The 17,934-nt window shown below is 42.5% G+C and overlaps 1 protein-coding gene across 5 annotated transcripts in view; it reads left to right on the top strand.

Moving 5' to 3' along the window:
• Positions 1 to 17,934, top strand: part of FILIP1 (filamin A interacting protein 1) — a 221,846-nt gene that overhangs the window by 90,836 nt on the left and 113,076 nt on the right. For 4 of the 5 annotated variants that reach the window (XM_005210667.5, XM_005210666.5, XM_010808369.4 and 1 more), the window contains one exon: positions 7,653 to 7,934. In XM_005210667.5, the coding sequence (XP_005210724.1) occupies positions 7,659 to 7,934 (276 nt within the window). In that variant the 5' untranslated portion in view covers positions 7,653 to 7,658. Of the gene's footprint in view, positions 1 to 7,652; positions 7,935 to 17,934 lie in introns of those variants that run through there. The other variant, NM_001192362.1, reaches the window with a different exon arrangement.

Here is a 17,934-nt window from a genome sequence, read left to right as displayed (position 1 = left end):
TTGGTCTTTCTTTTCTTCACATGCGAATCAGAAAATTCTATGCAAAATATTGCTGACTAATTACTATGAAAAGAAGAGAAAGTGTATTTCATGAATTATGTTAGGATAATTTGCTTATTAAGTAGAAGAACCTGTGCCTCAAATAACACTTAAAAAAAAAAAGTTCCAAATCTGATGTGAGTCTTGACTTTCTTGAAAGGATACATACTGAGATGAACCAAAGGCATTCTTGGCTTCGTTCAGAAAGTTTGTTATTTACATGTCCCATGCTTGCAGCCATTAAACTGAAGGGGAGGGGGAAAATTCTCTCTTCTCTCTTTTTAGGTTCTTTGGCTGATATTTATTTATTTATTAAATAATTTTTTTGGGGGGTGTGGACCATTTTTTTAAAGTCTTGTGTTGAATTTGTTGCAGTGTTACTTCTGTGTTTTGCTTTGGTTTTTTGGCCACAAGGCGTGTGGGATCTTAGTTCCCTAACCAGGGGTTGAACCTGTACCCCCTGCACTAGAAAATGAAGTCTCAACCATCGGACCACATGGGAAGCCCTGCCTTGGCTGGTTTAGTAATGAAATTGATATAAGATAGAATAATTGGAGAAAGAAGCTTCCCTGGTGGCTCAGATGGTAAAGAATCCATCTGCAAAGCAGAACTGTGATCTATCCCTGGGTTGAGAAGATCCCCTGGAGAAGGGAATGGCTATCCACTCCAGTATTCTGGCCTGGAGAAATAGGAGAAAACCAAGTTTAATGTTATATGTACAGTGTATGTGTTTGTTAAGTCGCTTCAACTCCTTTCAACCATATGGACTGTGCCTGCCAGGCTCCTCTGTCCTTAGGATTCTCCAGGCAAGAATACTGCAGTAGGTTGCCATTTTCTCCTCCAGGGGATCTTCCTGACCCAGGAATCGAACCCGAGTCTCTTACCGTCTCCTGCGTTACAGACAGGTTCTTTACCACTGGCCCCACCAGTAGTCCCGTGAAAAGCTGAGACTTCAACAGCAGCCAGGTAACTGAACCTTGTATAAAATCTTGAGCTAAGGAAAGGGGTGAGGGTCTGCGGATACGAACGGGAGGAAGACCATTCACACGAAGGCAGAGGAAAGGTTCGAAAAACAGATTTTGCCGTGTTATCAGTTATGTTTCTTTGGTGAAAAGGTATCTCTGGTGATAGCTCTCCTCCTGGTATAGGCCCCCTTTCCAGTGTAAATTTAGGCAGTTGATGAAGAGGAGGAGAGCTTTACCTGAATCTGCTGGGTTTTGATTGCCTTCAGCTCAAAAAAATCCGTATGCTAAAGTGGCATATTTGGTAGTCATGTATTCTGCCCCCGCCAACCAAATACTAAGAGGCCTACAGAGTGCCAGATGCCTTTTCTGTTACCTCCTGCTACCCCTGTGAGCATTAAGGATAGAACTTGGCCAACTCTGACTAAATGTTTACTATTGTTCAGCTCTGGGACTTTTGACACATTAAGTCTGTAATGATCCCTGTTCAGACTGCAATCTGTTTTCATAACCTGTATCCTTAATAATTAGCCTAGTTGCTTCTCAGAAAGGCTTTTAAATGATTCATCATTATACAAGTTCTGCAGCAGGTTAATGATTTCGGAAAGCGTATTTTTGCTCAGCAACCTAATTTCAGTGGCTGTGTGATTTTTGCCAGAGTGCCTATGGAGGAGGACAGATAGATGGATTTCTCCAACTCTGGGATATAAAGTGAAAAAATATTATTTTAGAAAACATTGGTAAAACTTTCTGAGTCATCTGCTTCCCAGGGTAATCCCTCCCCTTCTAATTTGCATCTGTTTAAGAACTTAGGAAAAAACCATATAGAGAGTAGTTATTCAGAATCACACATGGATTCAAATCCTAGGTCTTCTACTCACTAGGAGTAGCTGTGTGATCCAGAAAAAGATATTTAATCTCTTTAAATCTCAATGACCTCATCTGTAAACTGAGAATAATAGCACCTACTAGTGCTGATGTGAATGTTAATTTTAATGAGATGCTGTATAATGTAAAATGCTTAGCACATTGTTTAACACTTAAGAAACAGTAAGTGAGAGCTGCTAAAATAAGGAAGAGTATGCATACATATACATATGCATCTGACTCTTTGCGACCTCATGGACTGTAGCCAACCAGGCTCCCCTGTTCAAGGGATTTTCTAGGCAAGAGTACTGGAGTGGGTTGCCATACCCTGCTCCAGGGGATCTTCCTGTCCCAGGGATTGAATCCAAGTCTCCTGCAACTCCTACATGGACAGGCGGATTCTTTACCACTGAGCCACCTGGGAATCCCAAGGAAGAGTCTAAATATCACTAAATGTGAAACATGAAAGTCTGGAAAGTATTCTTATCTGGATACTTTGTCTAACTGAGAGAATAAAGTGGTTTAAAGTGGATATTATTGAGGGCAGACTTGGTTACACTATGGACAACTTAAGTTTTTCTCCCTCTTACACGCTGTCCATTTCTGTTCTAAAACATTTCTTGACTGGTTTGCTGTCTCTGAGTACTTTTGCAGTTCTGAGATAGAACAGGTGCTGACTGCTGATTTTGTTGTGGAGGTAAAGATAGAAGACCTTATTCAGAGTCTCACCTGGTTCAAATCCTAGGTCTTCTATTCACTAGGAGTAGCTGTGTGATCCAGAAAAAGATGTTTAATCACTGGAAAAGGACTAAAAAGGACTAGGATGACTAGGAAAGGACTAAAATCTGTGTGCACGTGTCAAAGCAAAAGTAATTAATGTGACATTTCAGTGTCACAGAGAAAAAAATACTTGTTAAGACAGAATTAACATCACAGGTCTAGCACATGCGATATTTCATCAGCAAAAGTGAATTAGTGTGAAAGAGAATAGAGAACTCAAGCTTTTGACCTGATTAGTGATATAAAACAATTAGATAATTCTAAAATATGTTTTTTTTCTGTAAAAATCCTACAAGTAATTCAATCTATAATCTTCATTAGTTAATGTAATTCTATTAATTCTATAAAGGCTAATAATACTATAAACATTTTATTTAAAAGTATTAATATTGTTGCTGAACTAAACTCGAGTCCACTTGCCCATTGCACAGCAGAGCCAATCTACTGACACCATTTTATGGTGAAGGAAAGTGCACATTTGTTGCAGGGTCCCACAGCAGAATGGGTGGCTTATGCTCAAAGGACTCAAACTCCCTGATGGTTTTCAGGGAAGGTTTTCCTAAGGTAACATTTGGGGTGAGTGTTGTAGGGTGCATGACTTTCCTCTGGTTGGTTGGTGGTGAGGTAATGGGGTGATGTTTCAGGAATCTTCATCGTCAACCTTCTAGTTCTAAACAATCTGGGGTCTACCTGCTGGTCAGCATGTAGTTACCACCCTCCGCCTGGGAGTAGGGGCAGATCTTAGTTTCTGCATAACAACTCAAAAATATGTATCAGATTTTCTGTGTGTCCCTTGAGGAGGAGCTAGGATTATGTTTTATTGCTGAATTATTGTTTAAGGTATAATTACTTTTAAAAAAATATTTATTTATCTGGGTCTTAGTTGCAGGACACAGGATCTTCATTGCATCATGTGGGATCTTCCGTTTCAGCTCATAGACTCTTTAGTTGTGGAGTGTGGACTCCAGAGCATGGGCTCAGTAGCTGCAGCTCAAGGGCTTACTTGCTCTGAGGCAGGTGGCATCTTAGATTTCCAACCAGAGATCGAAACTGCTTCCCCTGCAATGCAAGGCAGGCTCCCCACCACTGGAATGCCAGAGAAATCCCTATCATTACTTTTCTAGCTTGACTCTTTGCTTCTGCCATCCCTCAATTCCCTAATTGGTTGAGTCTGCTCTTTGGCACTCAGAGAAGGCCTAGGACAGAGAAGCCTTTTTTCTACAAACAAGAAATGGGGAACATGAATGGACTTTTGTACCTGGGAAAGCCCCACAGGATCTTGCTTAGCTTTAATATTAGACTGAGATTGTTTAGAAACAATTAAATATAGAATTGCTGTGTGTGCTGTGCTTAGTTGCTCACTCATGTCTGACTCTTTGGAACCCCTTGAACTATAGCCCACCAGGCTCCTCTGTCCATAGGGATTCTCCAGGCAAGAATACTAGAGTGGGTTGCCAACCCCTTCTCCAGGGGATCATCCCGACCCAGGGACTGAACCCTGGTCTGCTGCATTGCAGGTGGATTCTTTACCATCTGAGCCACCAGGGAAGCCCAAGAATACCAGAGTGGGTAGCCTATCACATCTCCAGGGGATCTTCCCAACCCAGGAATCGAACCAGGGTCTTCTGCATTGCAGGCGGATTCTTTACCAACTAAGCTACTGCTGCTGCTGCTAAGTCGCTTCAGTCGTGTCCGACTCTGTGCGACCCCATAGACGGCAGCCCACCAAGCTCCCCCGTCCCTGGGATTCTCCAGGCAAGAACACTGGAGTGGGTTGCCATTGCCTTCTCCAATGCGTGAAAGTGAAAGTGAAGTCTCTCAGTCGCATCTGACTCTTCGAGACCCCATGTACTGCAGCCCACCAGGGTCCTCCATCCATGGGATTTTCCAGGCAAGAGTACTGGAGTGGGATGCCATTGCCTTCTCCGAGCTAAGCTACTAGGGAAGCCCAGATATATAGTTGGTACTAGGTAAATGCCATTTTCCCATGTGTTTGCAAATATAATTAAGGGCATGTAATATATAGAGAGTTATGCATTAGTCTTATTTTACAAATATCCTAATGCCATAGATCCTATAAAAGATACAGGAAATCCAGGAAAATAAGACATAAGCACATGTTAGAGTCAAATACAAATGTTGTGTGTGATTAAGGCTGTGTATGATTAAGTTTAAAACATTACCACCTTGGGAAATACTGCCTGGAACTTCCATTAACGCGTGTTCTAAATTGAAGTTGTTAGATCAATATTTGATGTTCCATCCCAAAGAGCCTTAAGAGAAAATTGTTTTAGATCAAAGAAGTGCACATGTGGCATGGAGTCACGGGGAATCACAATTCAATTTGGGGAGCCCATGTGTCTTAGTTGTGCTGTGTCAGGAGTTAAGTTTGAAACTGTGGAGGAAGAAAAATAATTTTTGCTTTACTCTTCTAAGGTCTTTGGCTGTTATACCCCTGTATTAAAAAGACAGATTAATAGGAGGACACAAATACAAGTTTAATGACATGCGTACCTCCTGTTTACATGGGAGAGACACAGGAAAACCGAGTAACTCTCTGAAATGACCAAGCCATTACCTTATATACCAGCTTCAGCTAAAGGCAAAAGAAAGATGTTGAGCCACTTATGAGAGTTACCAGGAAAGCACAGTAAACAAGGAAAGCATAATAAATTCAGATTTGAGTCACTGCCTTCTGTATCAGTTAAGAGTTTCTAGAGATTTTAGAGTTTAGTTCTCTTCCTGGTATAGCCAGGGAGAAACCCTTACAAATGGAGGCTTTCTTATAAATATAAGTACGTCTTGCTGCTGCTGCTGCTAAGTCGCTTCAATCGTGTCCGACTCTGTGCGAGCCCATAGACGTCAGTCCACCAGGCTCCACCGTCCCTGGGATTCTCAGGCAAGAACGCTGGAGTGGGTTGCCATTTCCTTCTCCAAAATATGTCTTAGGAAAGGGTAATTTCTACCCAGGTTTCAGAGCTTCACAGGTCCCTGTTGTTTCTTAAAAAATAATGAGCTTGAAGTCATCAGTATGCCAAAGAGGTATATTTGGGGGTGGTATAACGTGCTCCCCTTCAAAACTATTTGTCACATCTTTTCATTTTTTTGGCTTGGGACTTAAGTCAGCCCACTCTGCCTGCAAACAAGCTGTGATGAAATACAGTAGGTCTGTTCTGAAGTGCTCTGGCTTCCGTTACAAAGAGCATCTATTCTTTGTTCACCAAGGAAGCACAGAGGATGCTCTAAAATTTTAGGACCTAATCACTGAATGAAGCAGAATACATGGCGCTGGTGTTAAGGACCACTTCTCCGGTTTATAGTCTTCAAAATTAGGGTGCTATAGAAAGTTCACACACACACACACACAAGGGTCCATTTTGTTGTAAGGGTTCCATTCAAAAAAGGAGCATGAATGTAGATTTCAAGATTTCTTAGAAGAATTAAGTGTTCGCTATCTAAAAGGAAACATCAAGCTGTGTGTTTATTTTTCTATTATAAGCCTGGCGTTTTGAAAAGCTTTTCTTGGTTTCTTAACTATGGTTGGGTTCATAAAGGAAATTTACTTCCAGAAAAGAAGTCTCTGTATTTTATCTGGAATGGGTAATGAAAACCTTGCTGCTGAGCTGTTCAAGGGAAGAACTATTTATACTGTGAGTTTTAAATAAACCCTTGCACTAAGCTCCTATATTTAAGGATTTAGGCAAATTTTGTAGTACAGCCCCCAGGATATCAGAGGGATCTTCCCTGAATTTAGATTAGAGGCCTTGCCTTTGAGCTCAGTGTTTGTTTGCAATGTATCTGTTAATCAAGTTCTTTTGCTTAGAGACTGCATAAACATTCAAAATAGAATGACTCAAGTGAGTTCCCCATGGACAAATTAATTGCTGTTTTGTTTTTTTCTTTATTTTACTTCAGCATATTTTTTAAAAATCTTGATTTTGAAGGTGGTCTTTTCCTCCCAATCCTTTGTACTTTTATGACTGTAAAATGACTGACATTAGAAAAGAACAGCAACAACACTCAATTTTGAAAAAGAGTTCATGGAAAAGTAGAGTCCCATATCACTAAAAACTACCCCGCCCTCTTCCCTTGGTGTTTCCCCTTTTCTCTCTTCACTTCAAGTCCCCTCCCCCGACTCCATGTGGCTTTTTCTGCATATTGTGACTTCTGACTTGTTCTTGGCAGGGTTTGAGGTTTGCATTTTCTGATAGATAATTTAGAATCACTTAAAAAAGTAAACTTTTTATGTTACAAAAACCTTGAGATTCACAGAATTCTTGCAAAGATAATACTGGGGGATCCCATAGACCCCACACCCAGTTACCTCTATAATTAAAACCTCATGTTAGTATGGTACATATGTTACAATTGATGAACAAATAGTGATGCATTATTATTGACTAAAGTCCGTGTTTTATTCATGTTTCCTCAATTTTCCCCTAATGTCTTTTTTCCGTTTCAGGATCCCATCCAGATGCCACATTACATCATTTAGTTGTCATGTGCCCTTAGCTTCCTCTTGGCGGTGACAATTATTCAGAGTTTCCTTGTTTTCCATGACCTGATTAGTTTTAAAGATCACGGGTCAGGCATTTTGAAGTGTTCCTCAGTTGGGACAGGTCTGATGTTTTTCTCATTATTAGCCCTGGGTCATGTTTTGGGGAAGGGCGACCATAATAGGTAAAGTGTCATTGTTATCCCAGCCTATCGAAGATACCTACCAGCAGCGTGAATTAGCGCTGCTTGACGTTGATCCCTATTACTCGGCTTCAGATGTTTGTGACGTTAGAATCACGTTTTCATTTTCCTCTGAAGACTGGTCAAAGTATTTTCCTGAAGTTTCTAATGATGCGATCATTAAAGCTATAAGGAAGCTGACTGGAGATTGATCTCCTGGTTTTTCTTTCTTGGTGACGTTTTAAAGCCGCTATTCATTTCTAAGCAGTCAGGCAAAAATCATTTCAGTGGTGGTAAAGACATCTTCTCCTTTCTCATGTGCTGTAGGTGGGAATGCGATCCCGAAACCAGGGCGGTGAAAGTTCATCCAACGGGCATGTCTCCTGCCCCAAGACCTCCACCATCAGCAATGCTGCTGATAAAAGTCTCTCAGAAGACACGAAAAAGAAGAACAAATCCAACAGAAAGGAGGAGGATGTCATGGCTTCGGGAACTGTCAAACGACACCTAAAACCATCTGGAGAAAGTGAACGGAAAAGTAAGAAATCCTTGGAGTTGTCCAAGGAAGATCTCATCCAGCTACTCAGTATAATGGAAGGGGAGCTACAGGTAGAGTCAAATTTTCTCAGTTGTTGTGTTTTTCGTTTGAAGCTGTAAAATAAGAGACCGTGAACCTGTCTCCCTCCTTGGATTGTGAACTTCGTGGGGAAGTGAATGTTTTTCTTGTTCATTCCTAAACCCCTAGTGCCTGGCGCAAGTTTCACTGAATACATTCTTGTTGAATGAACGGATAAATGGATAGAGCTGATTTCAATGTTAAGCTTCTCTAGAAGCAGAAAATTTTTTCATGACATTTTTTTTTTTTTTTGAGCTTTTTAATTTGCGTGGGGGTAGAGCTGAGTAACAATGTTGTGATGAACAGTGAAGGGACTCAGCCATCCATACAGAATGTGTCCATTCTCCCCCAAACTCCCCTCCCATCCAGGCTGCTATGTAACACTGAGCAAAGTTCCATGTGCTATACAGTAGGTCCTTGTCAGTTGTTCATTTTAAATACAGCATATGTACACAACCACACTAAGCTCCCTAATTACATGACGTGTTTTTGGTAATAATTTACTAACAGCATTTGGTAGTAGGTAATCAATGAGGTTATCTAATTTAGGGCCACTGGCTATGATTGCAAACTGAGGAAAAGTCATGATTCTTGTTTTTTTTTAATTATTTTTATTTACTTATGGCTGCTCTGGGTCTTTGTTGCTGATTGCAGGCTTTTCTCTAGCTGCATCAAGGGAAGACTGTTCTCCAGTTTTGGTGAGTGGGCTCCTTGTCGCATTGGCTCGCGGGCTCTAGGGTGAGCAGGCTTCAGAAGTTGTGGCATACCGGCTTAGTTGTTCTGAGGCATGTGGAATCTTCCTGGACCAGGAATTGAACCTGTGTCCCCTGCACTGGCAAGTGGATTCTTAACCACTAGACCACCAGGGAAGTCCAAATTCATGACTCTTAGAAGGCAGCTGCTGCTGCTGCTAAGTCACTTCAGTCGTGTCCGACTCTGTGTGACCCCATAGACAGCAGGTCACCAGGCTCCCCCGTCCCTGGGATTCTCCAGGCAAGAACACTGGAGTGGGTTGCCATTTCCTTCTCCAATGCATGAAAGTGGAAAGTGAAAGGGAAGTTGCTCAGTCGTATCCGACTCTTCGCGACCCCATGGACTGTAGCACACCAGGCTCCTCCGTCCATGGGATTTTCCAGGCAAGAGTACTGGAGTGGGGTGCCATCGCCTTCTCCGCTTAGAAGGCAGAGCTAAGATCAGTTGTTACTTTTGCTTTTTTCTAGGAGGTAGGGGGAAAAGAGAGATGAAGAGACAGAGGGAAGAAGAGAGGGAGAGAGAAAGAGAAGGAAATTTCATTTAAAGCAGTCTTACACTTTTCTCATTTTGGGGGTGACTCTCAGCTTTAATTTTCTACAGCGTCATAGGAGTTGAGATGCACTCAAGTAAGCAGAACATAATGCTGTGAAAACCTAATCCTTCCACAAAGCATTTTCAACTCTATTATCTCATTTGATCTCAATAAAAATGTGGGTGTCATTATCTATAATTTATAATGAGGAAACAGGCCCAGAAGGGTTAATGGGTTGGCCAGATGTCATCTTAGGCCTTTTGATGCTTGATCCTGGGCACTTAATACTGCCCATCCTCCCGCCTTCTGTGGCTGCCAGGTCCCCCATTAAGAGAATGTTTTTAAGCACTTAAAAGAGAGCTGGGATTCTCCTGAGTTTCTGAACCCTGGAAAATTATATTTCTGGAAGTGGGAAAACAATAACTTTTTTTTTTTTTTTTTTGAGGAGAGGATGACTTAAGAGTGAGGTTGCTGTTTTCCTTCTTGTTTTTGTTAGGCTCTTAGCTTGCCTAAGCCTCGAGGGGAACACTAACAATTGAATGAGATGAAGCCTTTGTTTGGTGCCCTTAGTACCAGACATATTATTTGCAACTTACCCTAAACAAGGGGATCTGATCTGTTCCTGTTCTAATCTGTGTGTGCCCTCAGATAAGGAAACCCCTGGGGTAAAGAGAAATAGAAAACATGCAAAACTCAAATTAAAAACAATCGAGCATGCTTGAGCTTACCATTTATGGGCTGAGAAAAATCACCTTTGCATTTCAAAGCAAAAGATGAAATTTTCCAGAGCACCACCATTACTAAAAATAGCTTCACCACTGCCAGAAATGTGGTTATTATTCAGCCTATTAATGTTTATTGTGTCAGGAGACAGAATATATTAGTCCAAATTTTTAAGCTGCCCCCAGGATACAGCTATTGACCTGAGTGGGAGATACAACATAATCTAAGAAATCATTACAAAGGAATGTCATCAGCTTATTTCTTCCAGACCTGGTGGCTTATGTGAAGCTTATGGTTTTTCTAGACTCTAATAATTTCTGTAGAAAGGCTGTTATACCATGGTAGACTGTGGACTGTATTTAGTTGGTGGTATAGCCAGATATAGTTCTAGAGCCTGGATATGCAAAATAAAAGTCCACACACCTGGGACAAAGAAATTAGTCAGAAGGCTACAAAGAAGTGCATTTTGCTCTCCCTTAACCTTTGTGAATACAGGATACCTTACCTTACACAAGATGTATTCCTGAGCAGCAATAAATAAGGAAAGAGTGTAAGATATTTGTAGGAGAGGCAGTGGAGGAAAAGAGAAATGAACTTGATATTGTAAGGAATGCCACAGTGAATTCATTTGCAAAGCAAGTCATCCATCCCCCATGTGCATTGCTATGCACACACATGCAAACATAAGTACATGCACTTGTAAATGTAGATTTCACAATACTAGACTCCTTAAAAATGAGAGTGTTCCGTTATTTAGAGCTCCTGTCACAGGAGGGTGAGTGTGTGTTGTAGCTGAGAGTGGGAGGCAGTCGGCGTCAGCAAATGTGAGTGGGCTGGTGGAAATGTGACAGCTACGTAGCAGGTTTGCCACACTAGAGACAAGGGGGGAAAAAAGGTCTATCTGAAAAAAGATCTGGTGCTGAAAGAGAGGCAGAGAGTTTAGGGACCCACAGCTCAGGCCTGTGTGCTCTGCAGCTTGATGAGTATTTTATGAGCTTTTAGCGAGTTGTCTCCCAGAGCTTCAAAGGCTACCTATCACCCTCCCTTTATGAAGCAGCTGTGAAATGACTCAAACACCTTCCTCTGCAGGTGGTGGTCCAAGATTCTATAAAGTATCAGGGCTGACAAGCAGCTCTGAGGTGTCTACCCACCTCCTTTATATTACAAATGTGAAACTGACACTCAAATGAGTTAGGTGACTTGCCCAAGATGGCACCGCAATTTAGTTAACATTTACTCCAAATCTAGCTTCCCTTTCTCTCAGTCCAGTGTCCCTCCTTTAATAGTCTTTTCCAATCAGAGGATGTGAAAGTGGGGTATCCAGGGCCTTTATATTTATTCTTCTGTCTCCAGGATTTCTTTCAAGTAGACTCACTAAGAGGTGCAGGTTTGATGCTTGGGTCAGGAAGATCACCTGGAGGAAGGCATAGAAACCCACTCCAGTGTTCTTGCCTGGAGAATCCCATGGACAGAGGAGCCTGGTGGGCTACAGTCCATGGGGTTGCCAAGAGCTGGACATGACTAAAGCGACTTCTATTGCCTGTAGGAGATGTACCTTGGAAGTGACTTGCAGGCAAAGGAGGAGATGCAGTTTCACTCATACGCTTCATGCCAATTTTCTCTTTGTCAAACTTCTTTGTGATCTCTCTCATTCTCTTCATCTCTGCAGCCAGGGTTCTGAACACTACCGACAATTTTCTGTGTTTTCTGGTATCAGTGCTCCGTGGCCTTTGGAATCTGTTGTATGTAATCTGTGGGAATCTGTTGAATCAACCTTATAGACAGAACGACCTTTATTGTTAGCGCTGGCTTTTTGCAAAATTTGCAAACTTGCTGGGTTTTCCTTGTTGTTGTTGCTGTTTGTCTGCTTGCTTTTTGTCAGTAAGAGGTGTCCAGGGAACTCCTGAAGTTCACCCTAAAGGTGTACGTTAGAAATGGAGTTGCCCCTCGCAGGGATTTTTGCATTTTAAGGAGTCTTGTCTGGAACTGGTGATGTCATGCCCCTGGTCGTCAACAGGGACAGCCTTCCAGACTTTTCAAGCCACACCTTAGCAGATGCAAGCTTGTCATTTCAGCACAATGTCAGACGGCATTGCCTGCATAGAAGCAGCTGGAATAGTTTCCATGATTACACTTCTGTCCTCGACTGCTTCCAGTAACATGTACTTTCTAATAAATTGAAACATTTTTATTTCTCTGGGTGAAAAACTGGTTACATATTTCCCAGACTAAACTGAAAATAATGAAATAGTACTCCCAGGCCATCATTTGGGCATTATGATTAATTTCCCCTTGTATTTGTCCAAAAATAGCACTTTTAAGAAGCCAGTCAATTTGGCTGAACTAAAAACAACCAGAGTTCAAAGGAAATGGTACTCACATCAAAAAGCCATAATACAGAATACTTGGCAGAAGGATATTCTTGTAGGATAATTCAAAAAGAGAATACTAATTATTTTTCTTGATGCAAAAAATAGCTAGCTTTTTTATACAGTAAATTTCCTTGACATAGCCACTCAAATACTGTTAGAAAAACAAAACTCAAATTGGGTTTCATCATTTTTTTCCCTCTTGTCTATGTAGGTAGTTCTCTTCTACCTGTGTATAAGGAGGCTCAGAGAATAGGCTTATTAGATAATGTAATTTGACAAGGCACCCCTGAAACAGTGCACCTCAGATTGGGACTTAAACCCATGTCCTGGGACTCAGACCTGGGCAAAACGCTGCGTGGGACTCCAACCCACTGTCATTTAATTGGGATCACTCACCTGCTGTCTGGACCTACTGAGGCTCAGGTGCTTTGTGTCCCAGCGTAGAAGGAATTCAGCAAGAGGCAAAGTGATAGAAAATATATAGATTTATTAATATAGGTTGCTTGTAAGAGACGCAAGTGGGCAGGTTGGGGACCTCTGCCCTGAGGATTAAGTGGGCTACAGTTTTATAGTCAAAGGAAGCGGGGAAGGGGGAAGATCACTTTCTTCAAGGAGTGAGGCTTCTAGATACGAAGGAGGAGCTAGGGATCAGACAGGAGAGACAGGAGAGTGTCTGACCCTATGAGGTCAAACTAGGATTTTCATTGTTGTTGTTCAGTCACCAAGTTGTGTCTGATTCCTCGTGACCCCATGGACTACAGCACTCCAGGCTTCCCTGGCTCTCACCATCTCCCAAGTTTGCCCAAGTTCATATCCGTTGAATTGGTGATACCATCCAACCATCTCATTCTCTGTTGTCCTCTTCTTTTTCTGCCTTCAATCTTCCCCAGCATCGAGATCTTCTCCAATGAGTTGGCTGTTCGCATCGGGTGGTCAAAGTATTGGAGCTTCAGCTTCAGCCTCAGTCCTTCCAATGAGTACTCAGGGTTAATTTCCCTTAAGATTGACCGGTTTGATCTCCTTGCTGTTGAAGGGACGCTCAAGAGTCTTCTCCAACACCACAGTTTGAAAACATCAATTCTTCAGCATTCTGCCTTCTTTATGGTCCAGCTCTCACATCGGTACATGGCAGCTGGAAAGGCCATTCCCTTGACTATACAGGCCTTTGTCGGCAAAGTGATGTCTTTACTTTTTAACGCGCTGTCTAGGTTTGTCATAGCTTTCCTGCCAAGAAGCAGTTGTCTTCTAATATCATGGCTGCGATCACCATCTGCAGTGATTTTAGAGCCCAAGGAAGGAAACTTGTCACCGCTTCCTCCTTTTCCTTTTCTATTTGCCATCTCTTGACGGCAAATAGACTGGATGACATAATCTTATTTTTTTTAACATTGAGTTTTAAGCTGGCTTTTTCATTCTCCTCCTTCCCCCTCATTAAGAGGCTCTTTAGTTCTTTTTCACTTTCTGCCATTAGAGTGGTATCATTTGTATTCAAATCAGTAGAAGCGTGGTGACATTTTTCTTCCATCTAGCATAACTCATACTTTTATTTTTGGCTTTATAGTTAAGCAAGGCTGTTTCATTCCATGACATCCCAACAGTTTTCTTGAGTGATCATTAACTTATAGTGGTCTTCCAAGTTTCCTAGGTTTCCCTCTCTATCTATTGTCCCCTCCTGGGACTTCTGTAGCTACCCGTGTAATAACCACCATTGTTGTTCAGTTGCTCAGTCGTGTCTGATTCTTTATGACCCCATGGACTGCAGCGTGCCAGGCTTCCCTGTCCTTCATCAACTCCTGGAGCTTGATCAAACTCATGTCCATTGAGTGGGTGATGCCATCCAACCATCTCATCATCTGTTGCCCCCTTCTCCTCCTGTCTTCAGTCTTTCCCAGCATCAAGGTCTTTTTCAACGAGTCGGCTCTTTACATCAGATGGCTAAGTATTGGAGCTTCAGCTTCAACATCAGTCCTTCCAATGAACATTCAGGACTGAATTCCTTTAGGATTGACTGGTTGGATCTCCTTAAAGTCCAAGGGACTCTCAAGAGTCTTCTCCAACACCACAGCTCAGAGACATCAATACCATATTCTATCCCTATCACCAACACTCCCCTGGGCTTTGGTGTTTGCCAGGCTGAGTCAGAGGCAATCACACCACACACTGAGAAATCTTCCTTCATTTGGATGCCTGGCAGAAGAAGTTGTATTTCCAAGGTAATTTATGAAATCGATAATATGCTTGTGGATTGTTAGATGTTTCCTCTATTCTCTCCTTTGGGGGTTCCAGCCATTTTCTTTATTGTTCACTTTCTCTCTTTTCTTTAACCCCTCTCCTACCTACTATAGGTGATCCCTCTGTCCGCTCTCTTTTTCTCACCAACAGAGTTTATTCATTCTTAGTGAAAGTGAAGTCACTCAGTCATGTCTGACTCTTTGCGACCCCAGGGACTGTAGCCTGCCAGGCTCCTCCATCCATGGGATTTTCCAGGCAAGAGTACTGGAGTGGGTTGCCATTTCCTTCTCCAGGGGATCTTCCTGACTCAGGTATCAAACCCAGGTCTCCCAAATTGCAGGCAGACACTTTACTGTCTGAGCCACTAGGGAAGCCAGTCATTCTTAGGCCTTTAATTAACTAATTTAAAATCGATTGATCTTGCAATATTTAAGAAACATTGCACTACTGGAAGCCTGAAAAATGCAAAAGTGAGTAATAATAATACTCGTAGCTAAAATTTGATGAACTCCTGCTATGTGCCAAGCATGGTTTTTGGCATGGTTTTTCCTCATGGCAGTCATGAGGAAAGAGCTCATGATCTGGTAGGACAGATGAGAATGTATATTTTTTGGGGTAGCTGCAATGCAAATTGCTGTTGTCGTTGTTCAGTCACCAAGTCGCCTGGTGCTGTTGTTCAGTCACCAAGTCGTTCCTGACTCTTTGCAACCTTATGGACGGCAGCATGCCAGGCTTCCCTGTCCTTCACCGTCTCCTGGAGTTTGCTCAGATTCATGTCCATTGAGTTGGTAATACGATCTAACTATCTCTTCCCCTGCTGCAAAGCATATTAGGGAGTACAAACATGGGAAAGATTGTGAAAATCCCAGGAGATGAGTTAAGAAAAGCTTCACTGAAGAATTAGATCTCCAAGAATTGTAGGTCTTGGACAGGCACAGAGGAGCATAGGAACTAACTTGGCAGAATCAAACAGACAGCAGGTGGACAAGTATGGGTCATGTTCATTGTGAATGGTCTCCCATCTGTGGAGAAGTATTTGGTGGAAGTAAAACTACAGCTCTATTTGGAGACCACAAATAAGGCATCTGAAAAACAACAGTCAGAAGGTGTGAGGATCCCAGAGGAGTGGAGGATGCAGAAGCCAAAGGAGTCAAGATTGTCAAGAAGAGGAAAGAAATTGTGTCAGTCAAATCAACAGAGAATTTCAGCTGGATGTGATTGAAAGGTGTTTGTTGGGTTTATGGGTCTGGAGGTCATTGGGAACATTTGCTGGAGAAGTTTCACTGAGTATAAGTCTATTGTCAGTGGTTTGAGAAGTGAAGGGAAGTTAAAGAAATAGAATAACATGTTCTAATGAAAATCCATGAATTTTTGTCTTGAAGAGTTAATCGGATCTTTTTTTTTGGACCCAGGCAAATAAGCCACATTTCCCATCTCTTTCACACTGTAGTAAATCATTTGTCTGGCACAGAGTATGCCGTTAGTACATTTGTTGACCTCCTGCTTTGAAATCACCATGTTGCTTTGCTCTACTTCTGGGCTTTAAGTGAGACATGGGAGTATTAAAAAGTAAAAGACTGAAACAGTGTGACTTGAATGAAAAATCCTGCGGGGAAATGTTTGGTACTTGACCTTATTAGCATTAACTCTGAGCTGTAGCTTACTCCCTGCCTGCGTGCGTGCGTGCCAAGTCGCTTCAGTCGTGTCTGACTATAGCCCACCAGGCTCCTCTGTCCATGGGATTCTCCAGGCCAGAACACTGGAGTGGGTTGCCATTGCCTCCCCCAGGGGATCTTCCCGACCCAAGGATTGGAACCCACGTCTCTTGCATCTCCTGCATTGGCAGGTGGGTTCTTTACCACTAGCGCCACCTGGGAAGCCCCCCTGTCTGTGTACTTCCCACTTTCTGGGCTGTTGTGGTGGCTACAGTCAGCCAATGTAGATATTATTTGGAAAACCTTAGGTAATGAAGGAGGAGAACGATAGAACGGTAGCTAGAAGGAAACTCAAGTGAAGGGAGTATTTTGAATGATGAAACAGACTACTGTGTTTTATGGGTTAAAGGGTTATGGGACCAAAAAGGAGCAGGGTCAAAGATACAGCAAACAGCAAGGATTTGTGATGAACCAAAGTCTTAAAGGAGGCAGGAGGGAGGGAATTAAAAGTATGGTTTGGAGGCTGACCTTGGGGTTTGCCCTTGAAAAGTAGGGTGAGACTTCCTCTTCTGTGACAGAGAGAAGGAAGAAGAATGGGTGGGGATAAATACACCATTTGTAGAGGAAGGGTGGGCAACTGAGGGAGATGTGCCCAAAGCCTCAGTTTTCACAGCAAGGAAAAGACAAAGTGCTATGCTACTGAAAGCAACAAGACCGGACCCAAGCCATGGTCTTAAGGATAATGATGTACAGTTGCATTGCTACCCAGGGGAGTGTTAGCGGAAGGAGATTGTGGACAAACAGGAATCCTAACGAGTGGAGTTGAGGACTCAGCCAGCAGAAGGACCGGGTGTGTGCAGTGGACTAGATGCCCGAGTGTACAGGGGCGCTGTAGCTTATAGCTCTGGATCTGGGGCTGAAGTCGTCCCCGTGGATGCAGTGGAGAGACAGAAGTGAAAGGAGGTGGCGTGTGTTGGCGAGACGGCGTCCAGCAAGGAAGCAACATTGGGAAGAGTGAGCACGTCCATGGGAAGACGGGCCAGAGAGGGCTGGAAAGATGAAGCTGGGCTATTAGCACCTAAATTTTCTGTCCGGTGTGGGTTTTACTAACGTACAGTCTTGGGTGCGGTCCTGGAAGTGGAAGTGAAGGCAATTGGAATGAATGAGGTCAAGGATGGTGAAGTTAGGGTATTGGCTATGAGTGTTGAAACCTCTGAGGATGATGGTGGGATTTGGAGTGGAGAGCTAGTCTGTATCATGTAGTAAGTATGAGGGTTGGGGAGCAGAAGGTCAGCAGATAATTGCTGCCAGACTATTTTCTGTAAAGTGCTTCTCTGATCGTGTCATGCAGGTGCTTAGGAATTTACAAGAGATCTCTAGACCCTATCAGATTGAAATCTAAATTGATCAGACTGGTCTGTAAAAATCTATTTATTAACAGGCTTCCCCTTAACCGTGAAAGCTTATCTTTTATATTCCTTAACTTGACCCTGCCTATCAAACCCCCTGCCCTGATCTAGACACTCACATATACAATCTCAAATACTATTACCATCCCAGTGTTTTTCCCCTGGCTTCTCTATATTTCTCCACCTTAAGACTACTTACAGAACAGATACTGAAAATCTTTACGAAAACTGAGGAGGACATGTATTGTCCTTGTTCTATCCTACACTTCCCTCATGTACTAGTCAATATTCCTGTTTTTCCTTTTTAAATTAAAGAT

The sequence above is a fragment of the Bos taurus genome, chromosome 9 (assembly GCF_002263795.3).
Source record: "Bos taurus isolate L1 Dominette 01449 registration number 42190680 breed Hereford chromosome 9, ARS-UCD2.0, whole genome shotgun sequence".
Lineage (NCBI taxonomy): Eukaryota > Metazoa > Chordata > Mammalia > Artiodactyla > Bovidae > Bos > Bos taurus.
The sequence above is the reverse complement of the archived record's forward strand: the minus strand, read 5'-3'. Positions and strand labels throughout refer to the sequence as shown.